This window comes from Neofelis nebulosa, chromosome 7 (assembly GCF_028018385.1).
Source record: "Neofelis nebulosa isolate mNeoNeb1 chromosome 7, mNeoNeb1.pri, whole genome shotgun sequence".
Taxonomy (NCBI): Eukaryota; Metazoa; Chordata; class Mammalia; order Carnivora; family Felidae; genus Neofelis; species Neofelis nebulosa.
Window position 1 is genome coordinate 6,891,564 of NC_080788.1, and position 27,130 is coordinate 6,918,693.

At 51.1% G+C, this 27,130-nt stretch overlaps 3 protein-coding genes across 7 annotated transcripts in view; 1 reads left to right on the forward strand and 2 right to left on the reverse strand.

The window, feature by feature from the left end:
- Window positions 1-5,632, reverse strand: part of FANCI (FA complementation group I) — a 105,303-nt gene extending 99,671 nt beyond the window's left edge. For both annotated transcript variants that reach the window (XM_058736602.1, XM_058736600.1), the window contains exon 1: window positions 5,400-5,632. In XM_058736602.1, coding sequence (XP_058592585.1) covers window positions 5,400-5,504 — 105 coding nt within the window. In that variant the 5' untranslated portion in view covers window positions 5,505-5,632. The remainder of the gene's footprint in view (window positions 1-5,399) is intronic.
- Window positions 1,569-13,652, forward strand: RLBP1 (retinaldehyde binding protein 1). 3 transcript variants are annotated; one of them, XM_058736611.1, is made up of 8 exons: window positions 1,570-1,799; window positions 4,426-4,535; window positions 4,832-4,960; window positions 6,166-6,370; window positions 8,082-8,260; window positions 11,361-11,519; window positions 12,652-12,762; window positions 13,083-13,652. In XM_058736611.1, the coding sequence occupies exons 2-8, from the start codon at window positions 4,524-4,526 to the stop codon at window positions 13,239-13,241; spliced, it is 954 nt and encodes a 317-aa protein (XP_058592594.1). In that variant the 5' UTR covers window positions 1,570-1,799; window positions 4,426-4,523; the 3' UTR covers window positions 13,242-13,652. The 3 variants fall into 3 exon arrangements, with proteins under 3 accessions (XP_058592595.1, XP_058592594.1, XP_058592593.1); XM_058736610.1 differs by having other exon boundaries at window positions 4,441-4,535; XM_058736612.1 differs by lacking the exon at window positions 4,832-4,960 and having other exon boundaries at window positions 1,569-1,799; window positions 4,441-4,535.
- An 11,006-nt stretch (window positions 13,653-24,658) lies between these two features.
- Window positions 24,659-27,130, reverse strand: part of ABHD2 (abhydrolase domain containing 2, acylglycerol lipase) — a 103,299-nt gene continuing 100,827 nt past the window's right edge. Inside the window, exon 11 of one of the 2 annotated variants that reach the window (XM_058736613.1) lies at window positions 24,659-26,396. In XM_058736613.1, the coding sequence (XP_058592596.1) occupies window positions 26,200-26,396 (197 nt within the window). In that variant the 3' untranslated portion in view covers window positions 24,659-26,199. Of the gene's footprint in view, window positions 26,397-26,467; window positions 26,698-27,130 lie in introns of those variants that run through there. The other variant, XM_058736614.1, reaches the window with a different exon arrangement.

Here is a 27,130-nt window from a genome sequence, read left to right on the forward strand (position 1 = left end):
AACTACCTGTGGTTAGAGGCTTATGTATTGGCCAGTGCAGGACTAGATGCCAGGAAGCAGAGTGATAGAAATGAGGGGTTCCCCAGCCCCAGGGAGACTTTGGGAGGGAAACAGCCCAAAGCCAGACAGTAGCCAGAGCAGGAGCCCAGGGAAGGGGCTGTTGGAAGGAAAGGACTCAAGGTTCCTCAGCTGCACCCCAAGATCCAAGCCCCAGGTATTGTAGCCTGCTCTAGAGGAATGGGTCTAGAGAGACAAGTGGGGGTCAGGCACTGCACCCGGGGACCACCCCTCAGAGACACTCTCATAAGCCCCTGGATGTCTGGAGAGGGCATAGGAGGGTGAGGGGATCCCAAACCTATCCAAGTAGGAATGGGTTGAAAAACAAGAACTATTTCTGGGGAAAACCAAAAAGCATTTCTGGGGACGGAGTCTGGACAATGTCCCATGCACAGGATCTTGACCCCTGCCCCAGGTACCCCCAGGAGGCAAAATCAGGACCCAGGATGACATTATGGAAGCCCGCTTGGAGGTCAGACCAAGGATGAGTTTTAAAACAAGGAGAATTTTCCAGTAGTAAAAACAGGGGGGCTCCCTGCCCTTGGAATCCCAGAGAGAGGATATTCTAAAGGGATCACCACCACACCCCGCCCGCCGCGCTCAGGGGAATACCAAAGCAGAGACTGGGAAGCCACCTATTGAGGGGCAGCAGAGGGGTTTCTTGTTTTACAGACGGGTGGATAACGTGGGTCCTCTCCACCCAGATGCACACCGATTGCGTATTTGGAGTAACTGCCACCATTTACTGTACATTTATATTTTCTAAGTGCCAGGCAGTGAACTAAGCACTTTTTTCCTCACTAAAGCCATGAGCCTGTCCTCTAATTATATCCCTACTTCTCCGAGGAGGAAACTGAGTCACTGAGTGCTGAAGTCACTTTTCACAGCTAGAAGGTGCCAGAGTTAGGATTTAAAGGTGGGCGGTCACGTTCCGAAGCAGGCTCTTATCACTCCACCATACTGCCTAGAAGGCGGGTCAGACTGTCTGGCCCTCGTCCCACTCTGCCTTAACCAGCTACCTTTCCCAACTGACCCCACTCACTGTGCAAGTGACATCTACCACACCAGGTCCTGCTGGGCTGGGGAAGAGTGACAGGCCTTGGCTTTGCCACCGCTGCCACCGCATCCACAGTCACATTTAAAATATCCCTCTATCCGGGGGCAGCGGGGTGGCTCAGTTGGTTAAGCATCTGACTCTTGATCTCAGCTCAGGTCATGATCTCCTGATTCATGGGATCCCGCCCCATGTCAAGCTCTGCGCGGAGGACGGAGTCTGCTTAGGATTTGTCTCTTTCTCTCTCTGCCCCTCCCCACCTCAAAATAAATAAACATCAAAAAAAAAATTCTATCTCTTGCATGTCTTTCTCAGAACCCCTGCAACGAGAGACAGAGAGGGCAAGGAGGAGGGAATGGGGCTGGCCCACATCCCACCCCCACTGCCCGGCTTCCACATGGCTGAGCAGGAACTCAGGAGCAGACGCACACAAAAGAGGGCTTTGAGGTGGCTGCAGCTCAGCCCAGGCTGAGCCCCTCTCCCCCCTGGTGCCTCACTTGCCCCTATCTGGGCCTCCCTGTAAACCTGATTTAACAGGAAACTGTGGGCTTTGAGAAGTTCCTTGTGACACATTAATCCCAGCCTGCTGACCAGACCACGCCCCCAGTGGAGGCAACCTCCAGGCTCCCCGAGAAGGAGGAGGACACAGGCACCAGGTAGCCCTAAGGAGGAGCTGGTGACCTGGCAGGTAAGTCAGTAGCAGGGGCCTAGCTGGGCCAGGGAGCCCAGGACTGGGGTAAGGAGTCGGGGGGGGGGGGGGGGGGTGCCTGTAAAACTGAAACCCACTGGCCATTCTCCATGTTGTGCCAGATCAACCTGATGGCAGATTTAGCAAATAAAAAGACAGGACACCCTGTTAAATGTGAATTTCAGAGGAACAACAGATACTTCTTTTTTAAGTATGTCCCACATACTGCATGGGATGTACTTACACTGCATAAGTAGTGGTTGTGCCTCTGAAATTGACATGTAATTGGGCATTCTGTGTTTTATCTGGCAACCCTAGATGGCAGGGAACAGCCTCATCGTGGAATGGTGATGAATGTTTTTTCATGGTATACAGTTCATAAGCCAGTATTTTAAAACCTCAAAATTAATTAGATTGGGCTTATTTAAAAAAGAATTGCAGTATTGACTTTAACCCTCTATTTCTAGGATCTAAGGTCTTGCCCTAATGATCTGCTTAACTGGCTGGGGGTATCCAGTCACTATCTCTCCTGTCTAAGCTCCAATTTGATAAGACTCTCTATTCCCGTTCCAGAAAAACCCAAGTGAGGCCACAAAGGATTGCAGTCTGTCTATCTCTGTGCCCACACATTTGGAAGTCTACTTGCCAGAGAGAAAGCTTAGATTTCGTTCCTGTTGGTGGATTTCCTACCCTGGCTAGGGCTGGGGAGCAGCAGAGGCAGGGAATGGGAGATCCTCAGACATTCCCTGGGATCCCCCAAGCCTCTCTGGGCACGCTAGAGCAACGATCAGTATGATGCTAAGAAAGGGAAGGGAAGTTATGTTTTAGAGCAACACACTCACCGTGCTACGTACCTTACAGAAATGATAGGATCGTCACTACAACTCTATTTGGTAGGTACAGTTAGTATCCCCAATTTGCAGATGAGGAAACTGAGGCTCAGAAATGTTAACTAACTTTCTGAAGGTCATACAGGTGGTAAATGACAACTCCTGATTCGAACCCAAGTTTCTCTGACCCTAAAGGGTTTTCTGCGACATCCATTCTCCTAGGGAGTTTGCCTGGAGATGTCTCAGCTTTAGATGTTACAGCAGTGGTTTAAGCCCTACCTCTGCCACTTACCAATGGTGAATGGTGACAAAACTGACCAGTGGGGACCCGGTCAGTGACGGCTCCTTCAAGGCCCTGGGGTATTTAGGCAAGAAAGGAAAAGAAATCTGGGAACAGGAGAGCTATCTCCAAAAATACTCAGTCGGTTGAGCAGGTTGTCCTGTGGACAATGGATGAGATTTGTTCCGGTGGCCACGCATCGCTTCTGTGTACATCATTTAATGTAACCTTCATAACCCTTCCATCTCCCTTTTACAGGGGACAACCAAGACTCAGGTTAAAGTACATAGTCTGCAAGTGGAAGAGACAGAATTTGAACCCAGGTCCAACTTTTGCCACAAGAGGCTGCCTCTCCGTGCCTCTCGGTTAAGTCACAGCTGGGCTTAGCCTGATCCCTGGCTATTTCTGGTTGTGTGATCGTGAACAAGTCACTTATTCTCCCTGGAGTCTGTTTCCTCCTGTGTAAAATGGGGGGAATAATACCAGCTCTGGCCCTGAGATAATGGATTTGAAACTACTTAATGCATCACAAAGAACAGAACACACACCCGGTATTTTGATTATGTAACTAGTCCTCACCCGTGCAGAGCATGAATGCACCGACGGGGCCATCCACCACCAGGCTGAGAAGTTTCTGGGATCCCCCTTTGGGCAGGAGAAAGAGGGCCACACCTAGCAGGAGGGATTGCCTTATCCTGCAGTGGTCATGTAATTTCAGAATGGAAGCCAAGGCTACTTTTTCCCTGGCTGGACCAACTCATCTTAAGAACTAGGGTTTGAGGTATTTTTGTATATATTCCTTCTCAAAGGAGAGTTTCCCAAAGTGTAACCCAAGGATCATTTTCTTCAGAGTCCTCTGGGACGCTGCTTTAAAATGCAGATTGCTGGGGCGCCTGGGTGGCTCAGTCAGTTGAGCTTCCGATTTCGACTCAGGTCATGATCTTGCGGTCCGTGGGTTCGAGCCCCACATCAGGCTCTGTGCTGACAGCTCGGAGCCTGGAGCCTGCTTCGATTCTGTGTCTCCCTCTCTCTGCCCCTCCCCCACTCATGCTCGCACTCTCTCTCTCTCTCTCAAAAATAAATAAACATAAAAAAAAATTTTTTTACATGAAAATATAGTGCAGATTCCTAGGCCTGCCCCAGTCCGGACCTCCTGAATCAGAATCACAGAAGGCAGGGCTCAGGCACCTGCATTTAAAAAAGAAAAAAAATTTTTTAATGTTTATTTGTATTTGAGAGAGACAGAGTATGAGTGGGGGAAGGGCAGAGAGAGAGGGAGACATAGAATCCGAAGCAGGCTCCAGGCTCTGAGCTGTCAGCACAGAGCCCGATGCAGGGCTCAAACTCACAAACTGTGAAATCATGACCTGAGCCATCAGACGCTTAGCGACTGAGCCACCCAGGCGCCCCAGGCACTTGCATTTCTAACAGATTCCTCTGGTGATTCTTAAGCACTCAAAAGTTGGAGATCCATTGTTCTGAGACATAAGAGAACTGTCTTTCCATAACGCTGCAGACTTGACTCTTACAGTCTAGGGAGGAGGCTGCCTGGAGAGGCCAGGACAGAAGCTGGGCCCTTCTTTTTCTGTCGTCTCTGAGACTTCCAGAAGCAGCATGTCAGAGGGGGTGAGTACCCCTGTGCCTTGGGTCTCCCCTCCATCTACCTTCCTTCCTCCACCCCCTTCCCTCTCCCCCCCCCCCCCACATCCTTCTCTGTTTCTCTATTGTTTCCTCTGCTCAGGGTTAAGGGCATTCACCCACACAACCTCCCAGTGGTCCGTGACCCCACCCAAAGGGAGGAGGCCTTAGCAGTGACTTTGGACGGAAGTACTAATTTAGGGTCTGAGCAGGCCCACTCGCCTGGCTTGCTCAGGCTGATGGGGGGGCCTCTCCCTGTGTGTTCCTGACTTCTCTCTGCCCAGGTGGGCACATTCCGTGTGGTCCCTGAAGAGGAGCAGGAGCTCCGTGCCCAGCTGGAGCGGCTTACAACCAAGGACCATGGGCCTGTCTTTGGCCCGTGCAGCCAGCTCCCCCGCCACACCTTACAGAAGGTGAGGTGGCCCCGGGTACAGCGAGGGGAGGGCTGACAACGGGGCGATGTTGACAGCATCCTGTCTCCTGTAGGAAGAAGAGTCCAGCCCTAGCTCTCCAGGTTACCCTGAACCTAATGGACTGGCCTGTTCTAGGGGGCCATCATCCTGGAGGTTAAGGCCATGTCAGCCACCTGGGCTGACCAGACACCTGGGCCAGCCTATTCCAAGACTATAGCACCAACAGAGTTCCCTGATGTCAATGCCGGAACCTAGGGCATCTGGACCGGGGATCATCCTGGACTCAGATGGGGGAACACTGGTTTGCAAGTGGTCCTGGGGAACAGAAATCCAACTGCTGCCCCCACCTGATAGCCGAGAGGCCTGGGTTCTAGAATCAGACCTACTTGCAATTTGCTGTGTGATCTCGAGCAAGTTGCTTTCCCTCTCCGGGTCTTACCTTATGAGAAGGTTGTTGGAGCAGCTCAGAGCGCATCAGACCGTGCTCAGTGGAGAGTGGCCCAGCTGTCCTGGAGCTGAGCTGAGCCTGGGCTCCTGCTTCCATCTCTGCTGCTGCCCCTGGACACCTCAAGGGAGATGAGCTCCCCCAGATCGGAGTCCCCCCTCCTTTGCCTTCCCCTTGCTCTTGCTGTCCAAGGACAGAGCTGCTGGAGGAGGCACGCTGAAGAGCTTTCCAGGCTCAGCCTAGGGGAGGAGAGTGAGGCTCCGCGGGGGCAAGGAGGGGTCGGGCTGCTATTAGCCGGTACCTTTGTCTTTGAGATGAGAATTAAGCCTGGGGAGCTGCCAGCCCAGTGGGAGTCTCAGCTCCACCCCCTCCTGCCTGGATGACCTTCACCTCTATGGGCCTCAGCTGGCTCCTCCTGAGGCATGGTGCTAGAATACCCACTTTCTGGTGACTTGTTGTGGCCCGAGGTATTTAGCAGAGTGCTGTGTGAGGGTTCCAAGAAGCGTCATTAGAAACGTTTGCACCTTTGGCGGTCTCCTGCCAACAAACCCACGAGGCGCAGTTTGACCCGATTTTCTGCGACTGTAATGGGCCGCGAGAGGTGCCGCCGGGGCAGGCGGCGGCTCTTGGGGGGCAGGGGAGCGACGGCCCCAGCGACAACCCCTCCGTCCCTCTGCCAGTCTGGCACCGGTAGGGCAGCCCCCACGTGCGCGCCTTGCGCCGATGTGTGACTCGCCGCCTCCACCCCACCCTGTTCCAGGCCAAGGACGAGCTGAATGAGAGGGAGGAGACCCGGGACGACGTGGTTCGAGAGCTGCAGGAGCTGGTGCAGGCGGAGGCGGCGTCTGGGCAGGAGCTGGCCCGGGCGGTGGCCGAGCGGGTGCAGGGGAGGGACAGCGCCTTCTTCATGCGCTTCATCCGCGCGCGCAAGTTCCACGTGGGGCGCGCCTACGAGCTGCTCCGAGGTCAGCCCGCGCGGGAGGGACGGCCTGCAGCGGGGAGGTGGGGAGGCTGGTGTTGGCTCTCACCCAGGCGCTGAGGAGGCTGCCCCCTCCATCCCCCCTCCCTTTTCCTGCCCTGTGAGAGTCGGCCTCCCCGAGCCTCCTTATCCTTACCCGCAAAATGGGTGTGTGAACTAAGTGGCCGCCGAGATCCCTTTCAGCTCCGACAGCAATGAATGAGTGTGGCCGCACCACGTGCCCAGAGGGCCGGCTCCTCTCTCCCAGTTCCGGGACTCACTCGATAGACCTGAGTCGCCCCGATTGCGCGCCCAGGCAGGAGCGCGTTCCCCTCACCCCTACCCCAGACTAGGCGTGGGCTCTGGGGGGGCGGCCGGAAAGGTGGCTATGTGTGCAGAGTGGAACTGGGGATGGTACCAGCCCTGGGAAGGAGCCCTGAGGACAGGGCGGCCCCGGCCCTGCTGGCTGGCGGAAGACGAGTTTCCCAAGGAAATGAAATCCTCAGTGCTGGTGGAGAGAAGGGGTATCTAGCAGGTCCTCCCGCAGGCCACCGATTCTCCTTTTCTTCCTTCTTCCTTCCCCGAATGTTAATTCCCTCCCGTGATGTGCCGACCACTCATACTTATTAAATTAAAAATTTTTTTAATGTATTTTTGAGAGAGGGACAGAGTCTGAGGATAAGGGGGCAGAGAGAGAGGGAGACACAGAATGCGAAGCAGGCTCCAGGCTCCGAGCCGTCAGCACAGAGCCGGACACGGGGCTTGAACTCTTGAACAGTGAGATCATGACCTGAGCCCAAGTTGGACGCTTGACCGACTGAGCCATCCAGGTGCCCCTGCCAACCACTCTTTTAGGCCAAAGGATGTAGCAGAGAACAAAGCAGACAAGACGTCTGCCTTCCTGGACTTCATGCTCTATTGGTGGAAATCACAAACCAGAGAGAGAAAATTACATAGACTGTGTAAGAAGGGATAATGAGGAAAAATAAAGGAAGTGGATATAAAGAACTGAGGGGTTGAAGTTTTAGGTAAAGCGACCAGGAAGGCTCCAGTGCAAAGGGGACTTTTGAAGAACATGGGAAAGGAGATAACTTGGGGGAGGAGCAATAGGGCAGAGAGGGGAGGCCTTGGGGATGTACCCAGAATGCTGTAGGACTGTAGGACCGGTGAGGGGGCCAGGGGCATTCCCTAGGCAAATGCTGCCCAAACACTTCCCCGGGCCTGGCCTCCCAGGGTTCAGTGGTAGAGACAAACCACGGACTTGTTCAGGGTGGGTGACGGTGGGGTTTGTGGGGGGTGGAAGTGCTTCTGGAATCTGGAAGGTCCTTTGCATTCTGCTTGGGGTTGAGGTTTTCTCTTGGGGTCTTTTCCCCATCCCTACTCAGCTAACCCTGTGCCCACCTGGAAAACCTGTCCCTCTGCCCGTAGGCAAGAGGAAATCACAAATGTAATAGTCGTCTTCAGGTTTAAGATTATACATCACGCTTGCACGGTTTACAAATGGTGTTCATACCTAGAATCTTGCTTGGTTACTGCAGCAGTTTGGTGAGATAGGCCAATGTTTTCCTCCACAAGGGACTCAAAAGGTTGAGGATCCTGCATCAACACACAGGATGCCCGTTGAGGAGCCGGACAGGAGTCCAGGCCTCTGGAATCTTTCTGTGCCAGTCCCAGATGGGCAGGCTTCCTGAGGGGCTCTTCTGCTCTCCCTCCGCCAGGCTACGTGAACTTCCGGCTGCAGTACCCTGAGCTCTTTGATAGCCTGTCCCTGGAGGCCGTGCGCTGCACCGTGGAGGCTGGCTACCCTGGTGTCCTCTCCAGTCGGGACAAATATGGCCGAGTGGTCATGCTCTTCAACATTGAGAACTGGGACAGTGAAGAAATCACCTTCGATGAGGTCAGTGGGGGCTCGCCTGGCTCCCTCCCATCCCCTGAGCTGGGTTCCCCTCCCTCAAACCTGGCCTCTTCTGGACCCTCATTCCTGGCTCCCCAGGGGCTAGGGTCTGTTGGGGAGGGGGAAAGGCCGGCCTTTTTCTGGGCAGGGGAGAATTCCTGGGGTGTGCCACTGCAGCTGGAAAACCTAGTAGTCTCCCAGGAGGGGTCCACTGGCCCATACATGACTGCCCCCTGGCGTTCCTGCCACGTGGGGGTGACAGCTGTGGGTCAGCCCTGCCAAACGCTGAAGGCTGGGGGCGACACACACAACAGGGATTAATGGACTGTGGACTGGGAGAGATTCTGGAAAGCCCAGGTTTCAACCTACTGACCAGCCTGAGGTCTCTGCATGTATTTATTTATTTTGCCGTATGACTTGGAGAATATGCTTTTTTTTTTTATTTCCTTTTTAAAATCATGCTATGTTATTTTTTTCATCATGATAAGTGTGCTCTTTAATCGCCATCCCTTAAATCACCCATCCCCTCCCACCTCCCCCTCTGGTGACCAGCAGTGAAGAGTCTGTTTCTTGGTTTGCCCCCCTCTCTCTCTCTCTTTTTTCCCCTTTGCTCATTTGTTTTGTTTCTTCAGTTCCACCTATGAGTGAGATTGTCTGGTATTTGTCTTTCTCTGACTTACTTAGCGTAATACTCTGTATTTCCAACCATGTTGTTGCATGTGATAAGATTTCATTCTTTTTTTATGAATGGGTAATATTCCATTATATAGACACCACATCTTTATCCATTCATCCATCGACGGACACTTAGGCTGCCTCCATAGTTTGGTTATTGTACATAATGCAATAAACATAGTGGTGCGTGTATCCCTTTGAATTAGTGTTTTTGTATTTTTTGGTTTCTGCATTTATATATATATGTGTGTGATTTTGCTTGTCAAGCCCTTAAGAGAGCTACCCTAGGTGGGTGAATTAGGGTTTGTCTTGGGAGACATGTGCCCCCAAGCCTTAAAAAAATTGTACATACTCACTTTAGAAGATGCTGTCTAGGGGCACCTGGGTGGCTCAGTCCGTTAAGCGTCCGACTTCGGCTCAGGTCACCATCTCACGGTCTGTGAGTTCGAGCCCCGCGTCGGGCTCTGGGCTGATGGCTCAGAGCCTGGAGCCTGCTTTCGGTTCTGTGTCTCCCTCTCTCTCTGCCCCTCCCCCGTTCATGCTCTGTCTCTCTCTGTCTCAAAAAAAAAAAAAAAAAAAAAAACCTTAAAAAAAAAATTAAAAAAAAAAAAAAGAAGATGCTGTCTAGCTGTCCTGACATCATTTCTTGAGGAGTTCATCTTTTTTCCCAATGATTTGTGATCTTTGTCAGTCTATATTTTCATATATATTTGGGTCTATTTCTGGACTTATATTCTGTGTCATTGGTTTCTGTCTATTCATGCTCCAAGACCACACTGTATTTGTGTGTGTGTGTGCGTGTGTGCGTGCGTGTGTGTGTGTGTGTGTGTGTGTGTGTGTGTTTAAGGTTTTATTTTTAAGTAATCTCTACACCCAGTACGGGGCTCGATCTTAACAACTGTGGGATCGCGTGTGACCTGAGCCGAAATCAAGAGTTGGACACCCAACCGACTGAGCTATCCAGGAGCCCCTCATTAAATTTGTTTTAAGTGTTGCTGTAAATGGGGCTTTTTCTGCCATTATATCTTCCGATTGGTTATTGTTTGTATATATGAGAATTATTGTTTTAGTATATTAATTTTATGTTCTGAATTCTTTTTGTTACTTATGTTAATTTTAGAATTGATTCTCTCGGGTTTTCTAAGAATGCTGTCATATTATTGTAAATAGAGATGATGGTTTTTCTTTCCCTTTTCTACTTACGCCTCTGATTTTTTTTTTTTTTTTTTTTAACTTTGTTGCATTGGCTAACGCCTGTAACAGAGAGTTAAACGGTGGTAGAGGTGAAGTGCTTATCTTGTCCCTGATCTTATCAGGGATACCTATGGTGTTTTACATTAATTAAGATACTGCCTTTAGGACTGAGTGTGTGTGTGTGTGTGTGTGTGTGTGTAAAGGACTTTAAAATAGTTCTCTTTCTTTCTTTCTTTCTTTTTTGGTGTAAAAAGGTGATTTTATTAAAGCACGGCGGGGGAGGGGACAGGACCCATGGGCAAAAAGAGCTGCCAAAAATATTTCTTCTTGGGGTACCCAGCTGGCTTAATCGGTAGAGTATGTGACTCTTGAACTCAGGGTTGTGAGTTTGAGCCCCGTGTTGGTTGTAGAGATCACTTAAAAATAAAATCTTAAAGGGGGCACCTGGGTGGCTCAGTCAGTTAAACATCCGACTTTGGCTCAGGTCATGATCTCACGATTTCTGAGCTTGAGCCCCTATTGGGCTGTCTGCTCTCAGCACAGAGCCCACTTTGGATTCTCTGTCCCCCTATCTCTCTGCCCTTCCCCCACTCACATTCTGTCTCCCTCTCTCTCTCTCTCAAAAATAAATAAAACATTTAAAAGAAAAAAGAAAATCTTTAAAAAGACTAAAGAATACTTTTTTCTTATTATATAAATGATATCTGCATATTGGAAAATGCAAAAAAACCAGAAATTAAAAATCATCCACGATTTACCACCCAGAGATTTCTATCATTGACATCCTTCCAATCCACTTTTTCTAGAAACACACATACACATGCACACGTACACATATTTTTTCCTATAAAAATGGGATCACGCTCTACAATAATACATCATGAATGAATATTTTGCTCTATAATTCATATGTATATAATTTTAACTGCTCCAGAATATTTCATGGCATGAACGTACCATAACTTCACCAGTCCCTTTTTGTTGGACATTTAGGTTGTTTCCAGTGTTTCTACCCTTGTAAGGGTACAGGGATAAACACCCTAGCATCTAACCATGGATATGACGTTCAAGGTTATTTTCTTGGGACACAGCCACGGAGGTGGAATGTTCCAGTTTAAAGCCTGTGACAAATTACCTCCAGTAAGGGATGTGCCAGTTAGCTCTCCCCCTCAGGACCTTAAGCCTTAATTATCTTTGAGGTTGGGTTTTACAGCCTTTTCATTCTATGTCTAAGATCTTGCAGGCATATTGTTTCATCCTGGAGAAGCTACTAGAGAATGAGGAGACTCAAATTAATGGCTTCTGCATCGTTGAGAACTTCAAGGGCTTTACCATGCAGCAGGCTGCCGGACTCCGGGCTTCCGATCTCAGGAAGATGGTGGACATGCTCCAGGTGGGGCCTCAGAGCTCTGTCCCGTGGGAGCCTCTCACAGGGCAGGAGGCTGGGAGGCTGGCCCCAGTCTCCTGGTTTAACCGTGCGGGCAAGGATCTAAAAGGAAGACCACCTAGCTCCCTAATGAGCGATGGCAGCCACGACCGCTTGCATGGTGACCAGCAGTGAGCCGCGCATGCTCGTTAATTCCTTAACTCCTTGAGAACAGTCCCTCCCCTCTTCCCCATTTCATTTTACAAACCTCAGAACTGGGGCTCAGAGGTTCGAGTGACTTCTCAAGGTTGTAAAACCCTAAGGTGGCAGAGGTCAGACTTGAACCTACACCGTCTGACCTAGAATCCCGTTCTCCGTCCACATATGTCACACTGCCTCTCTTTGAACATGACTTTGTCCCAAGAAATGGATTATCACTAATGTCCCTGACAACTCGGTCCAGTATATGCTGACGTGTCAGAAGTCCTTTCTCAGAGCTAACCCTAATCTGCTTTATGCTTTATGTGTATGTGGGAAAGGAGGGGTGGGAGATGGGGGTCTGGGGGGCGCGCTGAAGGATAGTGAGACATGACAGTAGTGTCCCTGGGGTTTATAATAGTTTCCAGGCCGCTCAGCAGGCTAACGGGTGTGAAAAAACTCAGGTCACCTAAAAACCATTTCATTAAAAAAATTTTTTTTAATGTTTATTTTTTTGAGAGAGAGAGAGAGAGAGAGAGAGAGCATGAGCAGGGGAGGGGCAGGGAGAGAGGGAGACCCAGAATCTGAAGCAGGCTCCAGCCTGTCAGCACAGAGCCCGACGCGGGGCTTGAACTCACGAACTGTAAGATCATGACTTGAGCTGAAGTCAGATGCTTCCCTGACTGAACCATCCAGGTGCCCCTCGTTTCTTTATTCCACCAAATAACGGTAAGGTTCCGTGCATCAGCAGGGAGAGGGCGGGGGTGCCTGGCCTCCGGGGCTTTCTCCCTGCAGTTTGGAGCCCCGGCGAAGCCAAGGTTCCCCCGATTGCTGGCCTGGGGATGGAACCTTTGGTGGTGAGGCAGGTCTGTCCTCCAGCCATGGGGAGAGGCAGAGGGGGAGTGCGTGGGAGCCTCTGAGGGCCCCGCGGCCATGGGTGGGGCGCTCTCTGCCTCTGCAGGACTCCTTCCCAGCCCGGTTTAAAGCCGTCCACTTCATCCACCAGCCGTGGTACTTCACCACGACCTACAACATGGTCAAGCCCTTCTTGAAGAGCAAGCTGCTGGAAAGGGTGAGGGCACGGGGCCACACGGGGAGGGTGCCCAGTGCTTATCTGGTGAGCGCGTGAGCGCGTGGTGGTGCTGTTGGTAGCAGGAGAGAGTTCACCGGACAAGGGGGACGACGGTGGGAGGAGGTGGAGGGGACCCCACGGGAGCCCTCCTCAGACTCCGTGCCATGGTCCTGAGCTGAGTGACAGCACATCGTGGAGGAGGACACCACCAGGCAGGGAGGGCACGCTGTGCCTTTCTCCTCCTGTCCCTTTCCTCCCCTCCGTCCCCCGGCCTTAGGGTACCCCCCCTACTCAGCTCTGTCTCCCCTGCTTCCCTGCAGGTCTTTGTCCATGGAGATGACCTCTCTGGCTTCTTCCAGGAGATCGATGAGGACATCCTGCCCGCCGACTTTGGGGGCACATTGCCCAAGTATGATGGCAAGGCGGTCGCTGAGCAGCTCTTTGGCCCCCGGCCTCAAGCCGACAACACAGCCTTCTGAGGACTGACCTCTCCGGCTGTGCAACCTGTAGTTAGCATCCCGGGCTCTCCTCGGCCGTCCTGGCCCCAGGAGGTTGGGAAAAGGGCTGCCTGAGGTGGTTCCTCTGCTCCTCCCTGTGCTTGGATGAGTTCAGGTGTCACCCTCCTCCCAAGTTCAGGGACGATAAAGCAGGGGGAGTTCCCTTGGACAAGAAGAATTGGGGGCAGTTATATTCCCACAGCCTCTGAAGCTCAGGACAGTGACTTGCTCGGGGTTGAGTTTCAAAGACTCTTCTAATTAAGCCTCTCGATGATTTCCTTTCTAGCAGTGTTGCCTCTCAGGGTCTGTGAAAACAGGCAAAGAGGCTGATTTATAGGTCTCTCCCCTGCCTAAATAAATAAATAAATAAATAAATTTAATTAAAGGATAAAAGAGTGGGGGATATAAAATTATCTGGCAAACATGCAATTTTGGCGACTGGTAGGCAGGTGAGTGGGTTTCCATATGGGATTCTGGGATTTGTGTGGAATCAGCTTTGAAGTGGCTCCATTTTGTGGTAGCCCGGTCCCCTCAGTCGGGGGCAGTGTGACACGTGCAGTGATGGTCCAGAACTTGGATCCCCTTCCAGAGTGACGGTTGTGTCCCCTCCTGTTTGGGGTCTCCCCACCAAAGGCTCTCTCCTCTAGCCCCCTTGCCTGTACTGGTGGGTTTTTGTTTTTTTTAAATGTTTATTTAACATTAAATAACATTAAATAAAAGAGAGAGAATGAGCAGGGGAGGGGCAGAGAGAGAGGGAGACACAGAATCCAAAGCAGGTTCCAGGCTCCACACTGTCAGCACAGAGCCCAGCTGGGAGCTCGAACTCGTGAACAGCGAGATCATGGCCTGAGCCGAAGGCAGTCCTTTAAACGACTGAGTCACCCAGGTGCCCCGTCATCTGTACATGTAGGTAAAACTACCAGTCTCTGGGGCACCTGGGTGGCTCAGTAGGTTAAGTGTCTGCCTTCCGCTCAGGTCATGATCTCGAGGTTCGTGAGTTCGAGCCCTGAGTCAGGCTCCGTGCTGACTGTGGTCTCTGCCATTCCTGCGTGCACATGCTCGCTCTCTCTCTCTCTCAAAAAAAAAAAAAACAACAAAAAAAAACCATGTATAGATATCTCTGAGTACTCTTGTCTTAATGTTAATCAGCGAAAGTTCTTTGCAGCCTGAGGCACTCTACCGTGATACACTTTCATTTTCCAGCTGTGCATCTTTTGACGCATGCAAATGCTTTCCGTCTGTAAAGTTGGCTTTCCTCAAGTGGTGATTTTTGAGCGTGCTTATTTCTTTTTTCTTAAAGTTTCTTTATTTTGAGAGAGAGAGAGAGAGAGTGCACACGCAGGCAAGTCGGGTAGGGAGAGAGAGAGCGCGCGCGAGAGAAAATCTCAAGCAGGCTCCGAGCTGTCAGCGCAGAGCCCAAGGCCCGGCTTGAACTCATGAACGGTGAGATGATGACCTGAGCAGAAGTCAGACACTTAACTGAGCCACCAAGGCGCCCCAAGCGTGTTCATTTCTACCAATGAGACTCCCCGTTAGAGGCCCCCTGTCTGCTGAGCGTGCCGCTCCCTCTTGGAGAAGGACTGGCTGCTGGACACCGGGCGTGCGGTCACCGATACCCCTCCCGAGATCCTCCACTGATGTTCCTTGTTCCTGTAGACAGATGCTTGTTCCCATGGTTTAGCCAGTGTGGTGGGTGAGGGTTGGCTGGCCCAGCTGCCCCCTGCCCCCTGGAGTGACCCCAGTGATCATCCCAGGGCTTTTCCACTCTTGCCCCTCCTTGTGGGCATGAAGCACCCTTGGTACTGAACCCACTTTTTGGGAAAGGACCTTCAGCTATTTACTGGGCTGCAGGTTCAATCCAGTCCCATCTGCTTTCACTCCAGGAATTTTTCTTTTTATTTCTTTTTATTTTTTAAAGCTTTTTCTAAAATGCATTTTTTTAAATGTTTATTTTGAGAGAGAGAGACTGAGAGCGAGTGGAGGAGGAGCAGAGAGAGAGGGAGACACAGAATCAGAAGCAGGTTCCAGGCTCTGAGCTGTCAGCACAGAGCCCGACGTGGGCTTGAACCCATGAACTGTGAGATCATGACCTCGGCTGAAGTCGGATGCTTAACCGACTGAGCCCCCCAGGCTTCCCGCTCCAGGAATTTTTCTGATCCCCTGAGCATCCTTGTTCTTGTTTTCCGGTGTGGGTACGTATATACATGTACACGTATATGTGAATGTACATATATATGCATTTATTTCTTATACCCCTTCTTTCATTTCTAGGGTTTGCAGTTTATGTTCATCACCCCAGTAACTTCCTTCTTTATAATGTTCACAGTCGACAATCCATGGTCATAAATGATATTTACCTAAGACTTCTGAGCTGGAGGAGGAACCACAGCAAATTATCGTGGGTGGAGGGGTGGGAGGCTTGACCAGGGAGGATTTTCCCCAAACCCTTTTTTGCAAACTCTTCAAAAACCCTTTGAAAGGCGAGGGTCTCCCTTTCCGCATCAAATCTTTCATGTGACTCTCGTATTTAAGCTGGAAAGAGTGGAGCTGCTCTGGTTGTACCCCAAGGGATCTCCTAGGACATCTAGAGCTGCGAAAGTATTTCAAGAATGAGGGCATGAACCACGGTGCGTGGGTGCTGAGGAGTCAAGCGATAAGAGAACGGAGACTTGCATTGGCCAGGATGGGGGGCACTGGTGACCGTAGGGTAGAGGTGTTGGTAGAGTGGGGGCGGGGTTGAGGCGGAGTTAAAGACATTTTTAAAGCTTTCAAGATATACTTTGAATTCTTTTGTGAAAGAGTTGTTGTATCCCAAATCTGAGGGAAACAGAGGCTGATCCCTCTTGCGTGACTCCTATCTTTCCCTTGGCCCCCAGTTGCCAGAAGCCCTTGTAGACGCGGCCCCAGGCCCACCCTCTGATTAGTAAGGGCTGTAATTTACAAATGAGATCAGGATGTGGGGAAAACCGGCAGGCAGATGCTGACCAGGAAGCTCTTGGGGCAGCATTAGTTCTCAACTAAGATCCAAATGGATCATTGGGGTCTCCGCTGCGGTCAGCAGGGCTAGCGCCTTAACTCGGGGCTGGGCTCTGACAAGGAAGGCTGTGCGGTTGGGACCCAGCGAGTGAGCTCCGACTGTGGGCTGGCATCGCCCCCTGCTGGTCTTGTCCTGGTACTGCTGCCTCTCCAGGCACGGAGACCACCCCCCCACAGGAAAGAGAGGTGGGCAGCTGGGCCAGACCTTTGTCCGGGAAGGTGGTGCCACTTTTGGGAGAATGTGTCTGAGGACCATAAAGGTTAATGTTCAGCCTCGCAAAATCCCAGCCGCCTGTATGCTGGTTTCCTATATGCGGCCACCACCGCCACAGCCATGAGAGGGAAAGAGAGAATAAAATACTCTCTCGGAAACCCACCAAGTATGGAACAGGGGACGATGAAACCTGAATTTTATGCTTAGCCACTTGCTGCCCTCAACAGCTTCCTTTCCGGAGACATCTGGGATGAGGCAGGAATCATGCCACCTAGAAGTAACTCGAACAAAGCGAGGGTGTTCCAAGTCCCAACCATGCACTTCGGCCATCCTCACGCGGGCCTTCGGGGAATATTGTCAGCAGATGGAAGCAATTTGCTAAGGTGTGGGTGGAGGCCTCAGTAGGGAAATGGGCCACCAGCTTCAGAGAGCCTTGAACGAGACTGGCTACACCGCTCAGTCTCTGGCTTACCTAGGGGGATGCTGGAGGAATCCAATGCCACCTGGCGGTCGGCAAAGCTTGCGGGAAGAGGGATGCATGGGTCTTAAACTAGCCAGGAAAAGGGCTGAAGAGGCACCTGAGGGGTGAACTGGACCATCTTTCATCCCACTGACTGTGGTGGGCGTGGCTCTGGTGTTGCTGGGTCTGGAAGCTCACAGGATCCTCAGGACCCTCACTACTTAAAGTGGGGTCCCGCCAGGGTGGTGTCTGTGCCACTGGGGAGCTTGCTAGCCGTGCAGAACCTTAGGCCTCCCTCACCTCGGATCTGCTGAATTAGAATCTAAGTTTTCGTGAGATCCCTGCAGGCTGGAGTTACCCGGGCAGCTTTGAAACTTCCAGGCCTGGGCCCCATCCCCAGAGACTCTGATGTTCTTGGTCTGGGGTGTGGCCTGGGCACGAAGAGCTCTCCAGGCTTCCCAGGTGGCTCAAACGCGCATGGCTCCAAGGCCTGTGTGCCGACATACGACATACGGAGGAGGTGAGGATATGGAGGAATTCACCCGGGCAAGTTTTAATATCTAAGGATTTGTACGTGAACTTTGCACTTGGCTCTTCTTTCCTGAGCGGGGAGGACGGAGGAGGAGCAGGGCTGCAAAACGCCCCTGTGGGAAGGCAGCAGCTCAGGGTGGCTATCCAGCCCAGAATCAGAGCAATTTCCTCCCTGGGGGCTGTGCCCAGAGGCTGCCCGGCCTTCAGGCAGGAAGTGTGTGGGCGGGTGCACTTGCGTTCCCAAGGTGACCATCCAAAGGCAGGAACAGATGCGGATCAGGGTTTGATGATGACCGCCAGGCCAGGGAATGTTTTTAAAAACCGTTTCCAGGCCCAGCTCAGCTTGCCCAGTGGGCCAAGCAGTTAAGACATCCCAGCTGGAGTTGTACATTCTTTTCGTCTGGTTTCTACACTGTCCCAGGAGGTGATGTGTGAATGGGAACCAAGGAGACAAAGCCAGACCACTGCCCCAAAATAACACTAGCACTTTGAAAAAATATTCTTTTATTTGATCCTCTCAATATCCAGAGATAGGCATTCTTGTAAGTATTCCCATCTTACAGGCAAACCTCCCCCCTTCCCCCAAAAACCTGAGGTTAAATCTTGCTCAGGATCAGAGAGCCAGGAAGTGGCTAGGATGGGGCCTTAACCAGTAACTCTGGCTCCAAATCCATTTGGCCCCATCACTGCTCACACTCTGCATCAGATGTTTTATTTCTGGGGGTGGGGGAAGTATGGGTAGGAAGGAAATAGGAACAATGAAATCAGAACTTGATTTATCCCAGGTCAGTGTCACCATCATCAGAGGTAACCTTAGGAGGAAACCAAACTGTTTTCACTAGAGATGCTGGTTATTTCTGAAAATTTTTTTTTACCGTTTGCTTATTTTTGAGAGAGACAGACACAGAGTGCAAGCAGGGGAGGGGCAGAGAGAGAGGGAGACACAGAATCCGAAGTGGGCTCCAGGCTCTGAGCTGCCAGCACCGAGCCTGAGGCGGGGCTCGAACCCACAAACTGTGAGATCATGACCTGAGGGGAAGTTGATGTTTAACCCACTGAGCCACCCAGGCGCCCCGCGCTGGGTATTTCTAAAGGGGGTAGAAAAAGCATGAATCAAAATGAAGTTCTGGGTGCACACAGCCACAAGGTGAGGGGGATTTAACTTATTCCCTTTGGGGAGAGATTCATCGGTTCAAGGCCAAACTGCCCGTAATGTCTTCCCAACCGCTCAGATACTGATAACCTCTAAGGGGGATCCCCAAGAGAGAAATGAGGAGGAAGGCTGGCATACGTACAGAGAACCATCCAGTTAGGTGTTTGGTCCTTGCCCTGGGAAAGTACTCCCTAACAGGGCTAGGGCAGAGGGGCCTGTTAACAAAAAGTATCATAAAAAATAGCCCCACTGGGATGGCGAGTGATTGTAGGTAAATGTCACCGAGCACAAATCCAAAGGGCTGCCTCCGGAGAGGCTCAGCCACGTGCCGACCACACTGGGAAGCTGTCGGCATCAACCAACCTGACACCCTGGACCGGAAACCTCTTCCATATGGTACTTTTCATAGGCAGTATTCTTTGCGAGTTGGTTTTCTTGGATCACAATAATCAGGCTATTTTGTGGGTGTAAGGAAGTGGAGGAATCTTGTTTACTAGGGAGGGACGCGCTCTGAAACCTGGAATTGGGCATTCTCCGGTCATGTGACTGCACATCCTCCAAAACCAACACTCCCTACCCCACCTTGCCGGTCAAAGGTTTTGCACAGCCGAGGAGGGAAAAAAACTGGGAGGGTGTGGACTAGCACAACTCTCCTGGTGGGGCCAGTCCCTGGCCCTGAAGACCCTTAGCTTGGATTCAGATACAAAGGAGAAGAAACCACTGCCACCAATCAGTTCAGCCAGTATCATCTTAATTTAGGTGATGTTCATGCATGCAATCTTTCCTTCCTTCCTTCCTTCCTTCCTTCCTTCCTTCCTTCCTTCCTTCCTTCCTTCCTTCCTTCCACTTTCTTTCATAGTTTATTTACTTGGGGGGGTAGGGATGGGCAGAGAAAGAGGGAGAAAGAGTCCCAAGCAGGCTCCACACTGTCAGTGCAGAGCCTGACGCCAGGCTCGGTCTCACGAGAGATTGTGAGATCATGACCTGAACCACCCAGAGTCAGATGCTTAACCGACTGAGCCACCCAGGTGCCCCTCACTCAGTCTTTTCAAAGAACACTGTGAGAAAAGCATACAAATCATGAGTGGCACCCACCATTTACATGTCCCCTTACATTGTGTCTACAAGGGTCACTCTAGACGGCAAGTGATTACAGTGTTGGTATCTCATGCCCAGGCCTTCTTGCTCAGAAAGGCTGGGGTTGGTCATTTCTTTGGTGTTTGTTTGCAAGGCTGGGTGAAAAGCACTTGTGATAAGAACTCGGCGTTTTGCCCATTTCCTTCAAGTTCACATTTGGCGAAGGCACCAGAAGAATCCATCCATCCATCCATCCATTTATTTGACGTTTATTTATTTATTCTGAGAGAAAGAGAGAATGTATGCACGTGCATGCGCATAAGCAGGGGAGGGGCAGAGAGACAGAGAGAGACAGAGAATCCCAAGGAGGCTCCGTGTTATCAGGGCAGAGCCCGACTTGGGGCTCGATTCCACCAACCATGAGATCATGACCTGAGCCGAAATCAAGAGTTGGACTCAACCGACTGAGCCACCCAGGTGCCCCAGGAAGAACCCTTTTAGACAGAAACTCTTATTGTGCAAAGGACACACAGCCATGCTACAGTTTTAGCCTTTTATTTTTTTTAAGTAAAGAAATTCCATTGAATCAAAGATAACAAAATTACAGTTTTTGTTTGTAATGATCTTCGTTTACCACCACACAGAATCAAAATAGAGCCCAAAGGAATATGGGAACATAAAATGATCAAGGACACCATTGTTTAGTATAATTTCTTAATAAAGGTAAATATCCTCATATTTAGAAAAAATTGCATTGCTAGTTGCAAATCTTAAACGCCTCTGTGCTGGAGGATCCTGTATTTCCCCCCCAAAATCCGGCAGCACGGAGGCCGTCAGAACACAAACTCAAAAACACATGATTTTCAGGGCAGCATTTTATGTTTCAGAAAATCAAACAAAACAAAATCAAAACAAAACAGACAAAAATTAGGAATGCGAAAGTGATGGTTCTCAAAAATCAATCTGGAAGCAGATCTGCCAACAGAAGAATGTAGTTGACCGAGTCCAACCAGAAAAAGGAGAGATGGCCCCTGCTCCCCATCCCGCCCCCCGCCCCTGGTGTTGCTAAGGCAGCTGCATTGGCAGAAGTCAAAAGCTCAGGTACAGTGGAGGTCTTCCTGAGGCAGTGGGGAGAGGCCCGGGTCATCTGGAACTGGTGTGGAGAGGTGACAGGATTCTACACGGACTTGTGCTTTAGGAAAACTGAAGAGGCCAAAACAAAAGCCAGACAAAACCGAAGTCCTATGCCCAGGATGAACCAAGTCCCTGGGAACAGTCTGGGAGAGAAGCGGCTGGCGTGGGGACCGAGGGGGGCGGCAAGGACTCCTGTCAATGACTTGGGCTCCTCAACGTGGGTGGTCTAGAAGGAGAATGCCCGTGGAAATGAAGGGTATTTCTGCAGGGGCTATAAATGGACAGTCCCCAACTTATGGCAATAGATTTCTTGGCTAATGGGGACCAGAAGCGGGGAGAAAGTAGGTTATAGATTTCATTACTAATTGACTGGAGTCAAGGTGAAAGACAACCCACTGGTTAGAAATTGACTCCAGGTTGTTCATTAGAGATACACGAACGCTTTCCCCACGTACATGCCAGGAAAAACAGTTCGGGGTGGGGTGGGGTGGGGTGGGGTGGGGGGCTGACTCTTCCAGAAGGGGCAGCTGTCTACTGTCTGGGAGTCTGGGAATGGCCGGTGAGCTGGGCTCTGCAGTCTGCTTCTAAGGGCCACTTGGGGAGGATGCCTGGGTGGCATCCGGGGGCGGCAGCAGCAGTGAGGCAGGCCCGAGGAAGCAGCTTTAGTTTTGGAGAGCGTTCCGGTTCCCACTGCCAGCAGGGGCCGGTGCCCCTTCCCTCAGCTTCAAATGCAATTTGGCAAAAGCAATCCTAGTTTATGAATAAGGGGGGGTCCTTCCTTCTGCTTAGATAACAGAGGGAGGAAAAAAACCTTTCCCTCCACTGCTTGGCCTCTAAATGCCACAGACAGGCCACTTTTCATGGCTTTGTGAAGCATCCAAGTAGTCCGAAGTGGCTCCGAAGAACAGAGCGAGGCCGGGAAGGAAGAGAGGCATCGGAGGATGAGACATTTGGCCAGTTGTGAACCACGCGTGCTGTGGAGGGGTGGGGGTGGGGGGGAGCTAACGTAACAAGGAGCTCACAGGCCACACGAAGGGATTCTCTGGTTTTGCTGTGGCTTCGCTTCGAACTTCCACGGCAGATTTTAAATTCCAGTGCCGCACTATTGTTGGAACAGCAGGGGATACTCTACAGGCAAAGTAAGGCCTTCTGGGCACAGAGAACAATTCCAGGCGATGCTGTGGTGAATTGCTTTTTAATAACTCTCCTGTCCTGCCTGGAGGATAGAGCCCTGAGTTCTCTGGACTCCACGTGACGTTTCAGGGGTCTTTCCTTGAGCTCTACGAATCAACGCCACAGGAAAAGAAAAGCCTCTCACATCTCAGACATCTGCTTGCCTGGCAAACACCAACAAGAACACATGCATTGTTCCCCTGGAGCTGGCAGAAGGGATCTCAAGTCACACAGTTACAAAGAGAGCTCTCATTCAGATGCCAGGCATATAAGCTCAGCTATCCAGAAAGCTCAGCTTTAATGAAGACTGTAGTTTCAGAATGAAAGCCTGAGCGGGAAGGATTTCTGCCCCGGGAAATAAGACTATGAATCTCAATGCTCTGAATCACACAGAAGGCTGGGGACATTCGCCTAGTTCCAATGGTCAGCACCTGTCCCAGTCACAAGACCACCCTCGGGACAGCGAGGGTACTGAGATGCCGGCGGAGAGTCTAAAGAGAAGCCAGTCAGACACAGGGCTTTGGGCAACATCGAGGGTCTTCAGCAGAAGTTCCCTCTGTCCGAGCCCCCCCAAGATGACGCTGGAGCCTGGACGCAGCCACTGCCATTTGCAAGGATGGGTCCTCAGGCAAATGGTGTGTAAATAGGTGAATGGTCTTAGAGGCGGTCTAAGGTGAGGGAACTGGGGCTCAGAGAGGTGAAGTGGTTGCCCGCAATCCAGCCTGAATTAGAGACAATCAGGACAAGAACCTGGGTCTCTTGGACCCTGGTCCCCTACCACCAGGTCAAGAAAGGGCACGCTCCTGTTCAGCCTTGTTTCACCTCTTACGGTACATCACCGGGTTCCTCGCAAGCGTAAGGTGCTAAAGAGAGGTGCAAATACATTGACAACAAACCACTTCCTGCTTTCCTTCCGCTCTGGAATCACTGGTGCAAACTCACCGCAGGGAAGAGAAGAGCTTTTCCTGAAGTCTGTTTAACCTCCTTGTGACACAAGGTATCAAGGAGACCTGACGCCATTTTCCAGGTAATCTTAATTTGACCCGGATCAGTTGCTCACAAGGTGCCTTCTAACCCTTTAAGAGGCCGAGAGGACGGCAGAAATGCGGGTGCCTCCCGTCCGTGGTGTTTCATGTGTCGATGTGTTACCCCTGCAACAGGACTGGCTAGGTCCACGCAAGTTATATCTTTATTCTGATTTTAAGATATAATGTTCAAATGATGTTTGAACATTCGGCCTTGTTTCAAGCCAGACAGGACCTTCATCAGCAATGAATGGCTTCAGGAAGACACGCAAAGAAAGCTGCAGGAAGGAGGGGCGCCTGGGTGGCGCAGTCGGTTAAGCGTCCGACTTCAGCCAGGTCCCGATCTCGCGGTCCGTGAGTTCGAGCCCCGCGTCAGGCTCTGGGCTGAGGCTCGGAGCCTGGAGCCTGTTTCCGATTCTGTGTCTCCCTCTCTCTCTGCCCCTCCCCCGTTCATGCTCTGTCTCTCTCTGTCCCAAAAATAAATAAAAAACGTTGAAAAAAAAATTTAAAAAAAAAAAAAAAAAAGAAAGCTGCAGGAAGGAAAAGGCTGACCTACATATAAAATGCCGCTCCCTTGTCTATTAGGCAGGTTTGCATCTCCGTAAATTCAATGCCTCTGTGCTCTCATTCAGGGACAAACAAAAATTTTCCTGTAAGACCGCCACGGTCACATTCTCATTTCCATGCCTGAGACCCTGAAGCCTGAACAAAGGGCTTCAGTTGATCTCATGTGAGCCAAAATGGAATGTGAGTGCCATTCAGAGTCACACACATAGAAAGATTTCAGCTGGGACAGGGCCCCCACGCTCCCCTGGGGTAAATTCCGGTCGTGTGGCGACCAAGGCCCGGCCCCAACCCCTGCCTCAACTCCATGGGGCCCCAGGGACTTCTGGTCCCCCTCCAGAACTGGTGTCTTTTCTCTTCCTGAATGGGGCGGGTACCTGGCCACTGCTTTGTCAGAACAGGTCAAGAGATGTGACCTAAGGCAAAGGCACCCCTTGCTTCCAGGGATGGTGATTCAGCCCCACTTAGATATTGCTTCGTTTACCTAATTTCACCAAAGGTCTTGAGAAACAAAGGGAACAGTGGGAAACAGGACTGTGAATCTTCTAGGTTACAGCTGTGTTACAGGGTGGAGGGAAAAGCAAGAGGGGAGGGGCCAGCTTCCAAATTGAGGGGGTAGATGATAAAGTGCCAATCTGTGCTAAAAGAACATGGAAAGGAAATGCACTAGAAACATAACAGTTGGGCGCAAACGTCACAATGACGAACCTGGCGTGTGCGAGAAAGCACGACAACACAATGTGGAGACCACAGAAATCTCCATCTTTTGAGACAGCGGCTGCTTTTGATGTTATTAATTAGGATGACCTGGTGATTGTCAGAAAACTTCAGGTTACAGACGTGACTGTCACAGCCACTTGGACCGACGCCCAGAAGACATCCACCTGCAACCCTGAGGGGTGTATCTAGGCCCTGGCTCCCTTTACCCCTGAAACATCCACACAGAACCACTATTTATAATCCTGTCTGTCCTGGAGCAAAGGAGATGAAGCAGGGACATTAAAAAAAAAAAAAAAAAAAGTATCCAGACAATTTCACTCACAGTTCCATTTAGTTCCAGATAGCAACTGCCGATTTTTCAAAGTGCAGGGTTTTTAGATATTCAAGTACCACAGGACTGGAGGAAAGGAGTACTTGAAACCTCGAATAACATTTTCATTTGAAAAGACACACTTTGGAAAGATCTCTCCAACAGACTGTAAATATAGGCTATTAAATTAAAAATCTGGTTTCAAAATAACACCCTTTTTGGTTGGAAAGATCTTTCTCCAAACTCAGATCCAGCTTTTGAACTATTCGGTATCAAAAGCCAGAACTAGAAAGACTTGGGTTAAAAAAGTAAAATGATAATCGAATGTTTAAAAAAAACCCAAAACACCACTTTATATGAAAATGAGGGACAGGGAAAAAAAAAAAAAAAAAAAAAAAGGCGAATGATGACATCTACAGGAGGCCTCCCTGAAAGGATGCTCTTTCTCTCAGACCTCAGTGAGCTGAGTTTGTCATGGATCTTTAGAACCGGCAGTGACCTCGGCAATCCACCTGGTTCAAGTCCCGTTTTACACGTGAAGAAACTGAAGTTCGAGGGACTTTTCCAGGGTCATACAGCCAGTAAAAAGCAGAGTCTGGCGTAGCCCAAACTTTACTCCCTGCCAGGCCCTCTTCTGAGACATCACGCTGTGATTACACAAGGCAGCTGCACGAGGACAGGCCTTGATTGATACTTTGGAGGCCCCTGGGAGCCAAGAGACACGTCTACGTGTACATTTCCGTAAAAGGAGCTACGAGATGTTTCTAATTTAAAGGCCCCGCAGAACAGTGTTTCCCAAATTTGCCTGGTGGTGAGGATCACCAGGGACACTGGCCAAAAATTAAAATCTCCAGACCCCTTCCCGGACCCACTGAATCGGCCTCTCCCAGGGGAGGGACCTGGGAGGCTGAATTTTCAACAAGTGCCCCAGGTAATTCTCATCATCGGCAAAAGTGTGGGACACTGCCTTAGAAGACTGTAAGGGAGAAACCTGGCTCGTGACTCAAGAGAACTTTCTTGGCCACGTAAGAGGCCAGACTGCAGTGTGGGAGGCCCGGGCGCTTGGGCTCCCAAGCCAACCTGCATCGTCAGCATCGGCTTAGGTTGGCGAGCACTTGTCAGGGTCTACATAAGGACACATACAACCACCGCAAAATAGCATTCATCCTTCACTGCTCTGGGGGACAAGCCTTTCGATTGGCAAAGCAAAACTGCTGTTCAGACACATTTTTCATAGGGAAACTAGATGTAATTGGCTTAAGAGCAATCAAACGCCAAGACTGGGACAGGAGGGTGAGAATCCTGTCGCTAGTCACCGTGGAGAACAAGGCGGTGGAGAAAACCAGTAACTAAGCACAAAAATAGGCTGGAGCCCCCAGGGACTGGCCGCCTGCTCCAGCGCAGGCGCTGGTCCCCCGCTGATGGTGTGAGGTCAGATCCAGGTCACTGAGGGAGGTGGGGGGTGGGGGGGGGACCTGAAACAGCCGGTGATGGACGCGGGTTCCAGGGGAGGCAGCTGGAGCGCGCCGGAGTCCGGGAGGCCTCACTCCAGGTCGGCCTCCACCTGCTCCGTGTCAGAGCACTGAGACTTGTTCCGCTCCCACTGGCAGATGGCGTTGGCATACTCCACCACCAGCTTATCCATCCACGTCAGGGGCTCGGGGAACAGCACGGAACCCTCGAAGAAGCCCAGGTGGCCCCCGTGCAGAGGCAGCACAAACATGACGTTCTCCCGTTTCTCTGCGGGGGGAAGGCAGCTGAGTGAGTCACCGTCTGGCGCGCTCCAAGGCAGGATGTGCCAAAGGGCGCCGGCCAGGGTGGGCCCGGGCCTTCCCCACGGGTGAAGGTCACCAAGAGGATGTACTTGACTTCTCCTCACTCTGCCTCACTCACCAGAGTGGGAGGGAGATGAGGCGGGTGGCCAAGGCCGTGGGATCTAGCAGGTACTGGAACAGCTTGGCTTTGGGGCGGAATGGGCACCGGCTTAAGCAACACTTTGAAATCCAGAGGGTTCTCAGACTCGGGTGAATGTTAGAATCACCTGGGGTGACAGAGAGGGAGGGAGCACGCACGCTCGGGTGCACGGGTCTCGCTAAAGCTCCCCAGGTGATTTGATTATACAGCCAGATGCTTCAAATCTGACCGTGCCTCCAAATCCGGGCTGTCACCTTAATGTACCTTAATACATCAGGTGGAAAAGCTGACATTCTGCATTTCTAACCAGCTCCCAGGTGACGCCGAAGCTACCGGTGGGGGCCAGGCTTTGAGGAGGGATTCACGGCCATGTATGCTGTTATTTACTTCAGCGGAGTCAATGTTCTTTCATCACAGACACTTCTCGTTTGAGACTAAAACAGAACTTAAAGCTGGCCATGCCCAGCGCCGCTAACCTGGAGCCTGACTTCAGGAGTCCACACGTGGGCTAGTCCCGCGTGGGCTTGGAGAGGCCATTAGTGAAGATGGGCCAAGACGGG